This window comes from Falco rusticolus, chromosome 3 (assembly GCF_015220075.1).
Source record: "Falco rusticolus isolate bFalRus1 chromosome 3, bFalRus1.pri, whole genome shotgun sequence".
NCBI lineage: Eukaryota > Metazoa > Chordata > Aves > Falconiformes > Falconidae > Falco > Falco rusticolus.
In genome coordinates this window covers 62105279-62123110 of record NC_051189.1, presented here as the reverse complement: position 1 = coordinate 62123110, position 17832 = coordinate 62105279, and the positions used below count along the sequence as shown (strand labels likewise).

At 36.1% G+C, this 17832-nt stretch overlaps 1 protein-coding gene across 1 annotated transcript in view; it reads right to left on the bottom strand.

Annotated features, from left to right (window-relative positions):
• Positions 1–934: 934 nt before the first annotated feature.
• Positions 935–17832, bottom strand: part of LOC119144512 (centrosomal protein of 192 kDa-like) — an 88390-nt gene continuing 71492 nt past the window's right edge. Inside the window, exons 45-53 of the mRNA XM_037380010.1 lie at positions 16204–16309; positions 14622–14826; positions 12823–12902; positions 11805–11900; positions 10137–10256; positions 6154–6275; positions 5121–5244; positions 4546–4604; positions 935–1401 (exon numbers count right to left, since the gene is read on the bottom strand). Of these exons, the coding sequence (XP_037235907.1) occupies positions 1263–1401; positions 4546–4604; positions 5121–5244; positions 6154–6275; positions 10137–10256; positions 11805–11900; positions 12823–12902; positions 14622–14826; positions 16204–16309 (1051 nt within the window). The 3' untranslated portion in view covers positions 935–1262. The remainder of the gene's footprint in view (positions 1402–4545; positions 4605–5120; positions 5245–6153; positions 6276–10136; positions 10257–11804; positions 11901–12822; positions 12903–14621; positions 14827–16203; positions 16310–17832) is intronic.

The following is a 17832-nucleotide window of genomic DNA, read 5'->3' as shown; positions in this document are numbered from 1 at the left end:
TGAAAATGCAGTTAAATAATCAATCACATATTGAAAGGAATTTCTCTCACACTTCTACCAATCTGAAGAAAGGAATAATGTGCATATGCTGTGACAGAACCATGCTGTCAAAAAGCTACATTTCTCACTTAAGGCAACTTCAGAGACACAGCTCCACGCTACAGAAATAAAATAGCAGCCAAATCCAAAAGGTACAAAGGGCATGGTAACAACAGGAAAGCTGACTGTGAAACTGTTGTTCATTGAATCCTACAATAAAAGAACCGGAGAGTACTAAACAAAATTAGAAAGAAGCCACTTTAGCACACAAAAAACAAATTTTGTTAGAAGAGTACACAGTGAACTTCTAGAGCTCGCTGCCACATGAAGTTGTGAAAACAAGGTGTCAAAAGGGTTCAAAAAGGTGAACAGATAAATTCACAAACAGGTCTATAAATGGGGAGGAAAAAAAAGGGGGAAGACAGGTGGGAATGTACCTCCCACCCCTAATCCGGATGCTGAGGAAATGCAAGCAAAATGAACCAAAGACAGCAGCCAGGCTTACGTCGTCTCTCAAGGCAACATCTTTTCACCACTTAAGAGTCAGAATACTGGGTTAGATGTATCATTCTGGACGGCTGAAGGCAGTATTGGTCATGTTTACACTGTTTTCACATTGTTAGAGTTAAAAACAATGCTTATGCCTTCCACTGAACTGTGTAAGAAGTTAGGGGCTGATTGTCAGGTCTGGTCCCAGCTTTACCAGATGAGGACATAATATTAACAGGTCAGCTTCTGTACCGAAATCCCTCCCCCTGCTCCCCAAAGCCCCCCAGAAAATTAGCACTGCCTAGGAGTAGGCAGCTTGATCCCTTACCCAGAGCAAGGAATCCTCTAACCAAAGACAGAAATAGGGTAGAATCAACTGTTAACACATAGATTTTATTTCTGTATTTACAATGCTCAAAATAAAATATATCAGTATCTAACTATTCCTAATAAATGCAAAAATAGAAAACTTCCCTTTTCAACTGAAGTGCAGAAACATAAATTAGAACATGATAACTTTAAAACATACGACGTTATCTCTCAGTGTTTTTACTACGAAAACAGATTTTTAAAACAAGCACCGTAATTCATCTTACAGAAAACTTTCCATCAAAGCAGCATCACAGGGCAAAACAAGTAGGATGTTAGTATGGAAACATAGTAGCAAATCTCTGAATATTTTAAGTGGCATGAACTTTAATAAATTGTTACAAAGGTTTATAAAACTGTTCTGACTATTTTTTTTCAATAGCTTTACCACAGAGCCGAATATTAATTGAGTCGTATTTGGTCGTCAGCACAACGAAGAGCCCTTCAAATCTTCCTTCTGCCTTTGGCTTGAACTGGACTGGCACATTGATGTAATGGTGGGATCTGTAAAAAGGCAATTATTTACATACTTGCTAATAAACAAGTAAATCTTACCAGACAAAGAAATTCTTGTCTAGTTTTGATTATTGCCGAAACGGTATATTGGATGTGCACTAGATCATCAAGTTTATTTTTATAGATTTGATCATCTGTTATTCTTCTCAGGGACTTTGACTATAAAGGCCACTCTTTCCTACTGATTATACAAGTACTACAATACTTTATTGCTGCTAGTTTTACTTAGGTAACTTTGGTTTGCCTCTTTGCAATAAGACTGACAATGCATAAACTACTTTTAGAGCAAAGTCACTACATTTCTTCCCTTCAGAAGTCACGTGACAAGTACAGATTTGCAATTCTTTTTTAAATTCCACCAATTTGAAGCTAGTAAAATAATTTCAATTACTTCTAATTGCCTCCACATTAAGAAATATTTCGCTGAATCATTGCAAGTCAGTAAACCTATCCTCAAACAGTGGTTTAAAATTTTACATTGCATCTTTTTAGGTTACATAATTCCTCTACTACTCAGATTGCACAAAAACATACCAAACATAACGAGTGGCTGTCTTAATTCTCAAAAGCCTAGAGTGAATGTTATAAAATACAGGGTATACAAGCAACAAGCTGGAAGTGCTGAGTGGCAGCAGTATCAATGGATATTGACTCCTGACACCCAGAATGGTGACTACCAGAAACAAAAATAATTAGTCAAGCAAAAATAAATAGTTTCACCTTTTAGTAATATCTGAATTATGTACTACCCTGTAAGCAACTTATTTCAGATGGCTTCTGAAGGCAATACAAACACCTCAGTTTTCAAACTTTTTTAGATAGACATAGTCTGGTAGTCCTTCCAGAAACAGAATTTAACCAAAGGTTTTTAAAAGGCAAGTGTTTTTTTAATGTTTCATCTGTATCTTTACATCACTTAAAAGTAATCTTCTTAAAGACAATCTCTTTGTAGTAAAAAACAAAACAAAACACACCACCAAACAAAACCCCTACACTGTCAACAAACAGAACTCCTCTTTTGAATGTGAATTCCAGACAGAATTTCTTCCCACCCATTCTTTGCAGGACTTACAATATTAGCTAAATGACATCTCTCTGGTAAAAAAACCAGAATACATGCTTTAAGATATTTGGTGAACAGTATTAACTTTTTTTTTTTTTTTTGCTAGAGTTATGGTTGCAAGATACTGTATTTGGATAAAACCCATTACTATTTTCAACTGCGCAGTGTGGTAAAGGTGCTACGTATTGGTACTTGTGATGCCATAACCAAACTGAACAAGAACTGGCAAGCCACTATACCAACTTCTGAAGGTCAGACTCTTGATATTAAATACAAATACAAACTTTAAATTCCATTATCCAAAAAACTCGATTGCACAGGACTGCTTTCAAATTTTGCCCTCAAAATGAAGCGCATGCAACAGACCACATTTACTACATGACACAATTTGGGTCCAAAAATATAGGTAGGTGGACTTTATTTTTTACACTCTTATTTACAGTCTAATATTCCAAGTTCCTGCAAACAGTTTTTTTTATTTCTTCAAAATTACTTTTGAACATTACACTGTAAGATGTCTGGTTAACCTAGCTCAGAAGGAAACAGTTAACACTGGCTTACTTGAAATTCTCTTTGATGCTGTTCTCAAATAAAAATGATTTAAAGAAGTTCTTTTAACACTTCTAAAAGCATCTATCCAAGTCAAGTAATTCTGTGCTTTATGTCCTTAAATGGGAGAGCTCCTTCAGACAGCTACGTTGACTTCAGGTAAATTAATTTTAAAAGAGCTACAAAAGGCCAATATTTACAACTGAAGAAAAAACAGCAAAGTTACCAGAAAAAAAGGTTGTAGAATGTTATTAGAAGGTGCAATATATTCAGTTGATAACCTTTAGAAATAGTAGATTGAATTCTAAACTTGTTACATCTACTTTGGATAAAAGCAATAGCAGTTTATCATCTCTCAGAAAAAATACCAAACAGCTTTTATAGCATCCCTCAAGAATATTTTTGAAATATCCAAGTGTCTTCCAGTGAAGTTACTCACCTTTTTTTTCCAAGGACAACCAAGTCATCCTGTCCTTTGTCTGCAGCTGTACAGCCTCAGACAGATGTAGCTAGTCACCTTTATTTGGATAGATTTTATCTTGGTCATTGCCTCCATAAAAACCCTTCTGTGTTGTCTGATGTGACATACTTAGTAAAAAGATGCCAGTTAAATAGAAACACTGGAACACATGCTAAGTGGAGTTATAACGCTAGGTACTGAAAAGTAGGCTTACGAATACCTTGAATACCAGTGGCTGGCAGCACCACAGCCCGGGTGCATAATAAATGCTAAGTATCACTGGCAGATGCAAAATTAAATTAGGAGCCAGAGTATCTATTCCATTTACGATTTCACTCACAATTTCTGCCTACCTTTAAAACAGGGACCTGTTTAAACACTGAGAATATATGCTGTATGACTTCTATGAAATGGTTGTATTTCTGTCTGCTTGACAATCCCACTGCTACAGAGGAGAAGCTGTATTTCTTGAAGAGATGACTAATATGACTGTTATATAGTTCTTGTAATGAACTCCAAAGATGACTGGGTTTATTTTGAGGGATTATCATCACTAACTTGAAAATTCTTTTTATGCAGGTAATATGCTGAAATACTTGGTATGACCGGGCAATTCCACTGACTGCTCAGACTTTGAATTTGCAGAGAATCTTTGATGCAGCTCTGCAGGTTTGTCAAATTAGAAGCATGATGAAGGCAATTTGCTTGGTCTGTTGTGCAGAAAGTATAAATGGAAGGAATGACTTGATTGTGCACAGCATGCCAAATGGTTAAACGAAGCATTAGGCTTAGCATTAAAAGCAGCAGCACTGTTAGAAACAATTTGCAGGGAAGAAACTGGCAGATGCAAGAATAACTGTGTGGGCTCATTCTGCTTCTAACCAAGATTACAGAGTACAGTTTAGTAGAAAAACCCAACCAAAAACCTGTAACTAGACAGCCAGAATGTTGGATATTTATATCTACATTTTAGCACCATACATACAGAGAAGGTATTTATTACTGAATTACTGATTTAATTTTTTTGTTAGGAGAGAATGTTAGCATATGCATTACTCACCTTAGAGAGTATTTTGAGTGCCTGATGTAGAAAGGCTCTCTGGGACTTAGAAATTTCAGCTGCAATTTAATACAGAATGCTTAAAAGTGCATTAGATTTAAGCCTATCATATTCAATTTATGACATGCTTAAGATAAATCAGGTCACTTACAAATACAGCTTTACACAGACCCCAGGTTTAAAAATAAAGCATGCCCACATTTGTGCATAGTAAGAAAGATTTACAACTCACTATTTCAATGAAGTTAAAATACATGAATAATATAAATAACAACAAATAACATATATTAAATATATAACATAACTTATATAATAACAGATAACAAATCTATGCAAACTATTTTTTTTCAGGTGCAAATATATTATAAATACACTCTGATGCAGTCACACAAAAGGAAAGAAAAATTACAGGAAAGTAACATTCTCCCAATACAATACTGACTTTTGAAACTAACAAACTAAAATTTGTACTCTTGCAATCTTCTGTGCAGAGGAAAAAAAACAAAACAACAGTGCAGTTGAAGTGCTAGAAGGACTTACAAACATTTATTTAAAATAAAGTCTGTCAAACTCACCATATGTGTTGTAAAGGAATTATTCCGCAAGTTGACCTTCAACGTGCATGAATCCCCAACTCTAGTTGGAGGAAAAGTGTACAGGTCTTCTGGTGCATACACCCCTCGAATTACCTCATTTTGTCTGATTTGAAAAAGGGATTTAAGATATTAAGATTTCATACTTATATAAGCTAGATATACTGATTATCATACTTCAAGACAACAGGTGTTATTTTGAGACTGAATTGGGAAAAATAGAAAGGTCCTGAAGGCATCAACTCTCTCACCCTAAGTTTTATAGGCAATACATTTTAGCCAGAAAGAATAATGAAAGCATCACTGTGGCATAAACATAAGTACATTTACTTATACACACTTTCACAACCTGAATTCTTCCTCCATATGCTTTACTAGAGAACTAGGCTCCGAGATTTTACGTTTAACCAAAACATTTTACTCCCCTGCCCCATGTTCACATCATCCCATAGTAAAGGAACTAGAAATTAACTTAAGGCTGAAGAACAGCAAGGTTGAAACATGCAGTACAGTGGTCTTCTCAGAAGCAACTTTACAGTTTTATGGAGTCTCCAAAAGGGGAGTATAGAAAAAGCATACACAAGATTGTACTGCTGCTAACAATTGATTTACCATGGTTAGGCAACTTAGAAACCCAACTGAAAAGAAAAACCATGGAAGAATGAACAATGTAAAGTCATCAAGAGGTTTGGCAAGTCTGTGGTTGCAGCTACAACTCTAACATAGACTCATAGGACAATTCAGGTCAGAAAAGACTGAGGAGATCTCTATTTCAACCTCTTGCTCCACTCAGGGTCAGCTATGAGATCAGACCAGGCTGCTGAGGGCTTTTTCCAGTCAGATCCTGAAAACCTTCAAGAATAGACACTGCACAGCCTCTCTGTGCAGCCTGTTCCACCACATAACTGTCCTAATGGTAAAAAAAAAAAGGTTTGGGTTGTGGAGTTGGGTTTACCCTTCCCCTGCCTTGTACCTGGTTGCAGACTCTCCTGTTTCAAGTTTTGTCTGTACATACCCTGCTATGATTGATTGTGCTTCAGAGTAAACGTTCATTCCTTGCATAAATGGAAGCTCAGTTTTTGTGAGGGCACTTGCAGTAGCTTTCACAACTGAAGTTTCATCTTCTGTTTTAGTACCCTATTGGCAAGAAGAAAAGCATTTAAACTTTGCATTCAAAAGTATTTAAGTATTCAAGTATGTAAGTAATTTCCCTTGGTCTAAGAACAGTAGTCTAAGAACAGTTTTTTCAGGAACAGTAGTCTGGGATCATTGAGACAGAAGCAATGATTTAGGAGGAATACTTTAACAGGCTTCTGTGTCTTATGAATACTTTATTTGCTACAAGCCAGTTCACAACAAACTAGCAGCACAAGTGGAATCTCGAGAAGGCTGCTAGCAACAGAGATTTTACTAAAAGCCAAAACAAAAAACAATTCCTCTGCAGACGTTCTGCCTATATGCCTCAAAACCAGCAAAGTCAGCTAAATGACCGCTCAGAAAGAAGGCATTAAGTCATCGTCACAGTTTGAATTCTCACAAGAGAAAAAAGCTTTGTAATAATTTAGTTATTATTATATTTGTTATTATTATATATGAACAATACATGCTTCTCAAAGAAAGGCCTCTCCGGAAAGACAGAATCTGATAATGCATGATATGGCACTTGTACAATCAGAAATTAGGCCAAAATATTTACCATTGTCAGGACCACCCAGTTCAGTATACTCTAACACAAGATGACCAGATCACCCTAAGGGAATACTTTGCTAAATGGCCAGTTTCAAATTCTGCTTAACTCATCTAGCCGGATGCTGTTTGGAGCCCCTGGTGTCACAACATCTTGAACAAAGTTAAAACAGCCAAAAGAACCTCCTAAACTTACAGTCACACAGCATTATCTCAATTTTTTTAAAACTGTGCTGATGTTAGATAAGAAGTTGATTCCCCTACACAGGGAAGACTGAAAAAAGAAATTAATCTTCAATAGAGCTGCTATGACAAACTTGTCCTTTAGGCATGTGTTTCTTCTATTGAAAGAGCTGCTAATCAGTCTGTCAGAGAGAGCAGCAGCCAAAAAAAAAATCATCGTAATTTTAAAGAGTATTTTTCAGTTGCAAACCAGGAATGAACCCAATACATAAAGACAAGAAAGGATCTGTACATGTGCACATTGTTTCAAAAGTTTTTAGTTTTCCATTCAGTGAAAAACGATGGGTGTCATGCCTCAGTGTTATCATTCGAGTTCTAATTTATCAACAACGCAACTTCACTGCATGAGAACAAGGCAACTTCACTGCATGAGAATAAGGCACCTTATGGAAACAATCAGAAGTTCCCCCGGTCTTTATTAAGGGCATCCTGAAGTACTGCATGCTTTACCATAGCCTGTACTGACTCTTCCAGTTTCAAATGAAATCAGTATGTTAACACTGTCCGAAAGGTTACAGCAGAGTGCTGCTCTTCCAAAGCCACCTCAGGAGCACAGAAATTTGTTTAGCCTTAAAATGCAAATTATTTTGCTCACAGAGTTTAAAAAGATTTTTCCTCCTCTCACTTCTGGGATACTCAAAGAAGATGAACCTTTGTAAAGCTGATAATAATCAAATCAGGACTCCATTAGGAGTATGTTTTGCTTTAAGTATGAAGAAATTCAGCTCAGTTTGCTACAAAATGATACATTAACAGTTCATAGTTACACAGTTGAAGTACATAACCTGTGTAAATTTAAAATGGCATGCATTTAATGTTTGCAATATCTTCAAATGATAGCAGGGGTTCTTTATAAAGTCCTCAACATTCTCCATGCTTTAGAAGCAATCAGAACTTAGGTGCTGCCTCAGCCTTCAATCAAGCTCTTGATAGTTTCCAGTTTCACATAGAAGGGCCCAACAATCTGACTAAAATACCAATCCAGGACTTCTGTGCACATCATTCTTAACTTAATGAACTTAGAAAAATACCCAATAGCAGCCTAACAAATGTTTCTCAGGAAAAGAAAAATGGAAGTTTGAATGGCCAGCATTGAGAGGTTGGGGCTGCAGAGCACATGCAGAATGCCTCCTTTTGTCTCTGGGATCAGTTTTGGAGACATGATCTTCTGAGCTCCTGACTACTGTTTCCAGTGGTGGGGACTGCCAATGCATGCAGAGCATAATCAAAGTCACAGTTGATCAGCTTTTCAGGAAAAAAATGACGGTGGTAAGTGCCACTGATTTTCCTAACCTCACATTGTTCTTTTAGTTCTTTGCCAAGCCTTCCCAAATTTATTTCTTCTGAAGTGGTGTCACGAATAAATATCACTCAGTCACTCTGAATGACAAGTGAGTCAGTCTTCCTACTTCACTCTACCAAACATCACATTAACCAGAGCCATAGCCCTCTGCCTCAGCAAACCCAGCAGGAACCAAGTCCTTTTCAAAGTTGTAGTAACCCAGTTTAAATGCTTGATCCCTAGGACATAATAGGTTATAATTGACTTGTCTTCTTGACTAACAATGGATCTGATTAAAAAGCTGCAACAATCTAAGTAAAGGTTCTGTGTTGTCCCCTCTTCCAAACAAATGTATAGTTCCTTACCTGGTTGATAAAGTATTTCCTTTTCAAACTCTTTTTCAAAATGATCGTGACACACTTCAAGTATTTTCTACAAAATTTTCCCCATATACACAAAGAGATGCTAGAAAGATCTAATTGTTAACAGCTTTGAAAAAATCAAGAGGAACACATCTGACACTGTAGTTCAAAAACATTAATATCAAATTGTGCCACTCAAAGATTTACACAACTTGTCTGACAACTAGTGACATTTTTTAAGAAGAGAAATCTTCAAAACTCAATAGATTTCTGATAAAGAATCCATTTTCTCTCAGTTTCAAGTAGCTTTAAACAGACAAATGACATAGACATTGTCCTCATTTTAAGGAAAATTGTGTTCAAAGAATTAGATGAAAGCTGAATTAAAAAAAATCTTCCCAAACCAAACATTATACAGGTCTTGTTCTTCACGCCAAAATTAGAAGTTATTTAACACACTTTTTTAACAAGTCCCCTTTTCAACACTATTACCTACTGGCAAGAACAAGAACCTTGCAAAATAAAAGGTAAGGTACCCCAGCAAGAAGGGTAAGTAAGGTTCCTACTACTGAAACAGGTTTGGTACTCTAAAGAAAGATCCCAAATATTTTTCTAAGAAGCCCAGATAAAAAAAGTCAAACTCTCTGGAGAAGACAGCAAAGCATACATAGCAAACATACAATACTGAACATACAAAGCTCTTTACGTTCTGCTCATTTAACTAATCATTAGAATTTCTCCTCATAGTTATAGATTCTCTGTCCTACGTAGATTCCTCCTGTATGGATGGTGAGGTGTGGATTAAAAGCAAGGTAAGGAGAGAGCGCACAGAAAAACCAGTTCCAATTCCCAAAGCCCTCCTTCCAAGCCTCACCATAAGTTAGAGCTGAAAAACAATAGAGGAGCAAAGGAGAGTTCAAATTCAATTTTTCCCATGTACGAATCTCTAAATCACGCCCACCTACGTTGTTACTCTGATAAAATAATAGATATGTCTCTAACAATCTGAGTATCTCCAATATGGATATTTGAAAATTCCAGTACTACATTAAGTCACATATTACAGCAAAGGTCAGTTACCTCACTATTTCTTTACAAAAATAACACCAATTCACTTAAGTGTCCGATACAAACAAATCTGTGTCTCCACAGACAATTTCCACAGAAGATAAGTTTGTCTCTACTTCCTCTGAGCAAAGTAAAATGTTATGTCTTAAATGGCAAAAGATAACGCGTTATCACATAAGCAAGATGAAAAAAGTATTTTTGTAACATAAGAAAACCAGTACACTTTAGTCCACCAAAAACATCAGCATTTTTTTTTTCAGAATGTGCCAGTGCATATGAGAAAGTACTGTACAGTAAAATTAAGACATTATAAAAAATTTATGCCCAGGACAGCATTTATAGCATTTATATACTTACTGCTCCAGAAAGCTGAAATCTTAATTTGTGTTTCCAACTAGGTTTTTCAACTGGGTGACACTCAAGATCCCAGAACTGGGTGTAATCACCTTTATCTCTAGGTAAAAAGATTACAGCAACCTACAAAACCAACAGAAAGCTTTTGCAGAACCTTATGAAAATAATGTATACATCTTCACCATTTTAGCAACACAAAGTTACAATTAGGCCAACACAAAATTTACACACTACAGAACATACATTCCACACACAGGTGATCTTGCAGAAAACAATACAGCTCGTCCTCCTTTGCCCACAAGAGAAAAAGTTCTGATGAAATAGGTTGTGTAAGCAAACTTGAACAAAATGCGAGTTCAGCTAATCTGCTTCAAGCAAATTCAGCAAGTGCTTGCACAATTATTTCTATTAGTAAAATGGGGGAGAAGGGGACAAGGAGGGGAAATAAGCACAGCTGAAAGACAGCAATATCTTCTTTGATCTGCCAGCTAACCAGTGAACAACTGTACTCCCCCAGCTCCAAGACTGCAAGCACACTATGCTACATTTACTAGGAGACCTGAAATGCAAATCAACTTGCAGGCTATGCCTTTTGATCATCCTTAAAGGTCACCTATATAACAAAGGCCTGTACCAAGCTAATTCAAGAGTAAACTTGCATTGTTTTCAGAGTTGAGGTTGGGGGAAAAAAGAGAAGGGGAGCAGCAGATTAGAATAAGTCACTACAACTATATCTAATGAGCTAAATATTATCATACCCACTGCAAAAAACAGCAAACTGTGATAGCACTGTACCTTATCAGCTCCAGCCAACAGCCTGACATGCCAACAGTGTAAATGTTATTCAAATAGACCTGAACTAGGATTACTAAGGCAAAGACAATTGTTTAAATTCAAATAATGGTTTTGAGTATTACAAAATAACTATGAAACTGGACAGGAGTAAGTTTTTTGTGTCTTGCAAACAGATTACAAATTGCAACATCAGAGAAATAATGTAGTTAAGGAATATCATAATAATCCATAATGATTGAAAGGTAGATGTTCATGAAGATGAATGGGTAGAATTGAAGTAGCATCTAGGGAGAAGATGAGGGACAAAAGCCACACAGAAACCCATTCGGCATGTCCTTGGACATGCTTTATAGTTGTGGTTATGAAACCCTCTACTGGCCAGGAGATAAAATTGTAACTCAAATGAAATCAACTTTAGGAACAGACAACTCAAACTGTTCTTGAACAAGTATGACAAGACTGCTTCTAAGGAAGGGAAACCAGTTCCCACAATAGTTTCATAAGAATCTAGTATTATTTGCAATTTTCTTGTGGATTTTTACAAAAAATTTAAAAACTATTTTCTGTTCTAGAAAAATATATCTTAAAAAAAAAAAGAAAAAACAGAACACAAACACCACCATGTTGAAGTCAACAGACCGCATGCATGAGTTCTTAGAATCAACGCAGTTGACATTGTAGCAGTTGTGGTAAGTAGATACTGACTACCTGATACACCCCAGAACCCAAGTTTGGAAGGCAAGTATTTTATATTTTCAGATAAAATATTACCAGCTTCAAAAATTCAACGGTTATTTCAAAGAATTTCCCATCTAAGATGCTATTTAGAATTGAGATACACTAATATACACAAAATATTTATAAATATCAGTTTACCTTTTCTTCTCCATGAGCTTCAAGAGTACCAGAAACACGGGAACATATGAAAGCAGAGTAAGTAACCCTATAAACACAACCAGTTCCATCCACATCCTGCAAATAAAGTTATGAGTCAGATTCAGAAATTAAAAAAAAAAAAAAACCAAAAAACCAAAACCTAAACCAAAACCCAAACCACAACTCCAAACCAAACCCAAACAATACACCCACCCCACACACCACTCTTGCAAAGGACTAAAAAAAAAATGCAACCAATTAAGCTGCTTTCAAGTGAACAAATAATACTGACTCCCTAAAAACAAATTAATAAAAAGTAAAACTACTACATCTATGCAGTCACCATGATACTGACCTCCAGTTTAGAGGTGGTGCACTGGTTGGAACATGGCATACTCAGTCTTCTGGGCTACAGCTAGGAGTGCTACATAACCATTTTTCATCGCTTCACAACAACAGACCATAATAATACTAGCATAAAATTAAAATGACCATTATAGCACTTCAAACTACCAAATATAATAGGAAAGCATTTACAAATATCAATGGTACAGCTACAGTAATTGCACAGGTGACAGCAGTGTAATTCAAATATCCTTAATCTAACTTCAATTACCTACAGAGATACCATGTACAGCACAATCCCAGCAGCACAAGTCTCAAAACAAGGTAAGTCTAGCATTCTAGAACCAAAAGGGACATGGGCCTTTCATGTACACTTGATTACTTAATGCAGTCTGGATGATGATACTGGATGAACACAAGAAAACTCTAAAAACCAATAAGCAAACCAGAGATTGATTCACACTCAAGGAGCACATTAGAGATGAAAAAAAGAGCAAAACACTTCCCTGCTATGAAAAGAATCAAAAAGAAACTTTGTAACCAAGTTCATGCGCCAATATATATTCTTTCTTGAGAGGATGGAGAAGGAAGAGAGCAGCAGGAAGAGAGAAGGGGGAAAAAAAACCACCCACAAGAGATTTGCATAAAGTTGCCAATATAAACATTCACTCACTTTAACATAGGGTGGTGCAAAAGATGCCAAATACCACTTCATATTTTCATCCCCTTTATTCTCCATCTCCAGGTAACTCTCTAGAAGAAAAACATCAGACTAGTATATTAAATGTCTTTGTTCAAGTATCTTTAGTGGGAAGAGTTTAAAGAGAAACTATGTTTCAAGACACACAGGTTTAAGGGAAACTGTTCTTACGATGCCAACACCAAGGGCAGACTCAAACAAAGCACGGTGTCACAAAATTCTTGAAAGCTTATACAAAAGAAATTTGGAAGTTAAGTCTTCTAGTGAAGAATCATATTGAAGATGCTTCAAAAAACAAAGTGAGACCTAAATCTCACCCTCAATAACCCTACAACAATAACAGATAATTCTTTAAAAGAACCTGAAGTATATCAAAGAATGTTACGTACATGGATTGCTGGTAGTAGGAAGTTAGCTTCCCATAAATCCAGAACATGGCGAACAGCAGAGAGAGCATCTAAGTCACCTCCAATGGTCTCATTTTATTGCATTCAGATTTTTGGCAGATACCTTCACGCAGCAGTATACGAAAACATATCCAAAAACCCCTCAAGGCCCCTCAAGATACCAAACTCCCTCCCAAGCTATTATTTGACTGTTCAGGGAAAAGCACTGACAGTGTTCTAGTTTGAGACCAATTAAATAAAGTTGCATCAAAACCTGTTCTCACCCTAGTATGGATTTGTTACTCAGCATAATTATATATATTATATATATTATATATACATATATATATATACATATATATATACACACACAAACATATGTATGAAACCTCAGGAAAAAACTTATGCTAGAATTGCAGAAAGAATACTGACATTAAAAGAAAGTCTCAACTTTGACAGTATCAATAAGAACAGAATAGCCAAGAATTAACAGAGCATTTGTAAGATTACCTCAGTCTAGAGAAGTACTTCAGGAAGTTTAGCTGCATATATATTATAAGGGTATTTTACAGAAACAGGAAAGGAAAGGAATATTATACTCCTCTTTCATAAGTGTAGCAAACCCACCCCCCCAGATATAATTGATAAACTAAGCCTTAAAACTTCTAAAGTCTGTTAAATGAATATGCAGCATCAGTGAATCATTAGAAAAAAGTCCTCATTACCTAGAAAAGAACACTAAGCACTAACATAAAATTTGGTATCTAGACAACAGAATGACAGTTTCTACAGTAATTTGGAGAATCTGAAGCATTACCAGAATTAAAAGTACTTAATGATCCAGCAAGGACAAAGATAACCAGACTTATAGCTGACATTGCTGTTGTCTTAAGAAAGAACATTTATTTCTCTGTTACATGCAGATGGATTTATCACACATCTTAGGGGGACACACATAGATGAAAATGGATCTACTGCAAAAGTGCACAGACCCAAAAGAGCTTCAGCAAAATGCAGTAACTTCACAGCGTCCTCTTTCCCAAGCACAGTATGGTTGCATTCATCATAGTTGCTTAAAAAAGATCAGCAACATACCTGTCTATATGCAAATCTATCTGTGAGACAAAGTGTGACTATACTGCATAAGGAGAAGAAGAAAAAAAAAAAAACAGGAAAAAAAAAAAGAAGGACTTCTGAGAAGAGTTCCATCACAAGGAGTAATATTTCAAAGTATGGTCAGAAGAAGGGAACTGGTCAATCATTTATCAGACTAAAACAACAAAACCAAACTCATGGCATTCAAGCTCACAAACGTGCAGTACAGTAAATAAAACCTCTGAATACAAGATACTACAGATATTGTATATACTAAGTAAGCAATATTACCTGAGCTTTGGCCAGGTCTCGTTTTAGGAAAAACAATGGTTCTGTTCTTTATTTCCATTTTTGTTAGAGGGAGCGCTGAGAGAGACTTTGCCACATGAACAGTAGGACTTTCGGACTGTGAGGTAAATAGATCTTCTCTTCTAGATGGGAAGTCTGCTCCAGACACGCTCTGTGTGACTGCCTCTTGAATTTGCACTTTTATACACTTTTGCACAATTTGGAGAAAAAGAAAGATTAAAATAGTGAACAGTGACATATCAACAAGTCAAGCTATTTAGCTATATTTCCATCAGCTGTAAGAGGTCACGTCGTTCAGATTTACATTCCAATAGAAAAAGAGTCTCATATATTAAATCATCAGGTTTTCTCTAACTTCACAAAGTTTAAAGATTTTAGGACAAGTTTAATTTAGGAGAAGAGGAAAATTACTGAAAATTTGCTACCTAGATATTGTAATTCAATAGGAATAATAATTTAGTTAGATTTAATTGACAACTCCTACAATATCTCTGCTTGCAGAGAACAGGAACAGGGCTGCCTCACACAGAATAAGCTTTGTGTTCACTTCTGCTACATAATTAGCACTTATAATGCTAATGTTACAGATAACGCGAGAAAAACCTTAGCATATTTTTTTGCTTATTTGGAAAGGTAGCAAAGAAACAGTAAAAGCATTATCAGCTATCAGATCTCTCACAATTTGATCGTTTTTGCTACATTCTATTTTTGTCCTAGTAGACTTCTTCTCTTAAATCCTTTTCTTATACTGTAGAACGTAAGAGTTAACTATGTGTACAGTCTCCATTTCCTTCTCAAATCACTCTTTTTAACAACTTCCCTTTTTGTTTTGTTCAGGTTTTTTTATGGCTGTTTCCACTTCTGAGGTCATACCTCACCTTCCTCCATCAAGAAGGAAAGCAGAGATGTGTGTCTATTTCTTTGGGAAATGGTGTCTGTTTCTTTGGGTGAGATCACCAAGGAGTCTTCTCTGCTTTTACATTGATGAAAAAAGAAACTGTTAGCTTCATAAATTTTACTTATATGCCTTATTTTAATCAGGGAGAAGTCATTGATTTAAATCCACAAAGAGCAAGAATCTGTTCTAGACATTTTTTATCACAGATTTGTCAGCCAGAAGGTTAAGTCTACCTCAAGGGAGCTCAAAAGGAGCTATTGTGACTTGTCCGATAACCTTAACTTCTTTTATTTTAAAATATTCTAGACTATTTTTAGATATGCATGTGTACACATAAATATTTAGCATTTTAGAAGATTATGCATAAGGCAGTGCTGGGTGTACAGATGCAATTTTGTTGACAATTCAGTCTACGTGTTCACATCATAGTATTTATTCAGAGATAAATAAACAAAGAATCTCAATTTGCAAAACACCATCTCAACTACACTTTTTTCTTGTTGGCTTTTTTTGGTTTAGTTTTTTTTTTTAAGAAACTTTACTAATCAGAGAGAATAACGGAAGTTGAAAGAACTGCTGTCTCATATCTAAAAGGTTTTAGCACTGTTACTAGACCTTAGCCAGCAAAGTAAAATAAACACCTCAACTCTCAAGCAAGCCACATACCTTTTGTCCATTATCACAATGAATATAGATTAGGCCACTCCAAGGAATTAATGAACGTTTTGTGGCAAGTGATGGATTAGGACTCACCAGAATTACTGTACTGCTCCTAAAAAAAGAAAAAAAAAATATTACCATGATCTTTGCATTAGAATGATTATCTACAACAGATCTTGCTAGCCCACCTTAAAAAAGGGATGCACTTTATGACAGCAGGTAAGAGAAGACAATCTTTAGATAGTTAAATTTAAGGTATTCAGATATCCAATATATTATCAAGCTTTAGTAGTCAGAAACTTAACACTAACACACTTTATAAATTTGTCATTGATGGTTGTATAAGGGGTCATACGGAAAAGGTAAATCTTATCTATTGTTAATGTATAGAATCAGTCAGGTTTATATATGTTTCAGAAAAATAAGCTTAATACTAGTCAACAAGGGAATTGTACTGTTCAAACTAAGTATACTGCACAAATTGCATTTCAATTTTAAACTAATTCTAGTTTCAGAGGAGCAGCTTGCTTTCCTTCCTCCCATGCAGAACTGATCTTGGAGGAAAGAAAAAAGCCTTTTAATGTTATCAGTGTTTTCTACAGTTATTTACAGTAGAGGACACTGAAGACTCTAAACCTACTTGAGGCAGTTATGGCATCATACAGTAATTTCACCAATAAGAACATAAATTCTGATTTAAAATGTTCCGTATTCTACGCTGGAGACATTTAAATAAAGGAGGGGAGAAATTAAGCGCTGAAGTATTTAAAAAAATGAGTACAAAATCACTGGAGGAAAGGTCATTGGTTGTATGTTAGCAAAAGCACTCAAGCTACACCCAAAGAATTAGCTGAGTGTGTCATTAGCACAGCACTTTGCATTTGAAAAGTTTAGTGTAGGAACAAGATCAGTCCCCATAGGAAAGTCAGTTCCATCATTACTGCCCCAATATCACCATCTCTACAAACTTCAACTAAAAGATATTAATGGCCTTAAAATATTAAATCAGGACACTGGTATGTCCTTAAGGAATTGTGGGGGTTTTGTGAATCTCAGCAGTTCTCAGACACTTGCCACTTATGGTTCTCTCTCTCATGTACAAGTTGTGTTCGTGAGACTGACTTACTAAGTACACACACTATGTTATCACACTCCATTGTCTCTGCTCCTGCCAGCTTGTCTGTGACATATACTGCAAACTTCTCGCAAATCCAGCTTGCTTGGGATCACAAACCACATGCCTCTGAAAAGTCATATTGAACCTAAAGACACTACCTCTCAGTATTTTCATTGCCATGGAAAGGAGCAAAGCCTCGGGAAGAAACACTTTCTAAAGGTGGCTCTTGTAGCCTAAGGAGATTCCAGCAGTCCTTGCTCCAAAAGCACAATTCCCTTCACAGCATTTACCAATACTCCCAACACTGAGGCACAGCGACATGCCAGAGGCTATTTTCAGTTCGCCTCCACAAGAAAATCTCTCAGAATGCTACCAAGCTCAGCAGGGACCTGGGACTCTATTATTCCACATTCACGCAGGTTAGAGGTTGCCTTTAGCTCATTTCATGGAACTTAAGGAGCATAGTCAAGGTGAAACAGGAGGTGATCTGCTTGCCCTTGCATGGCAGAGTCAGTTCT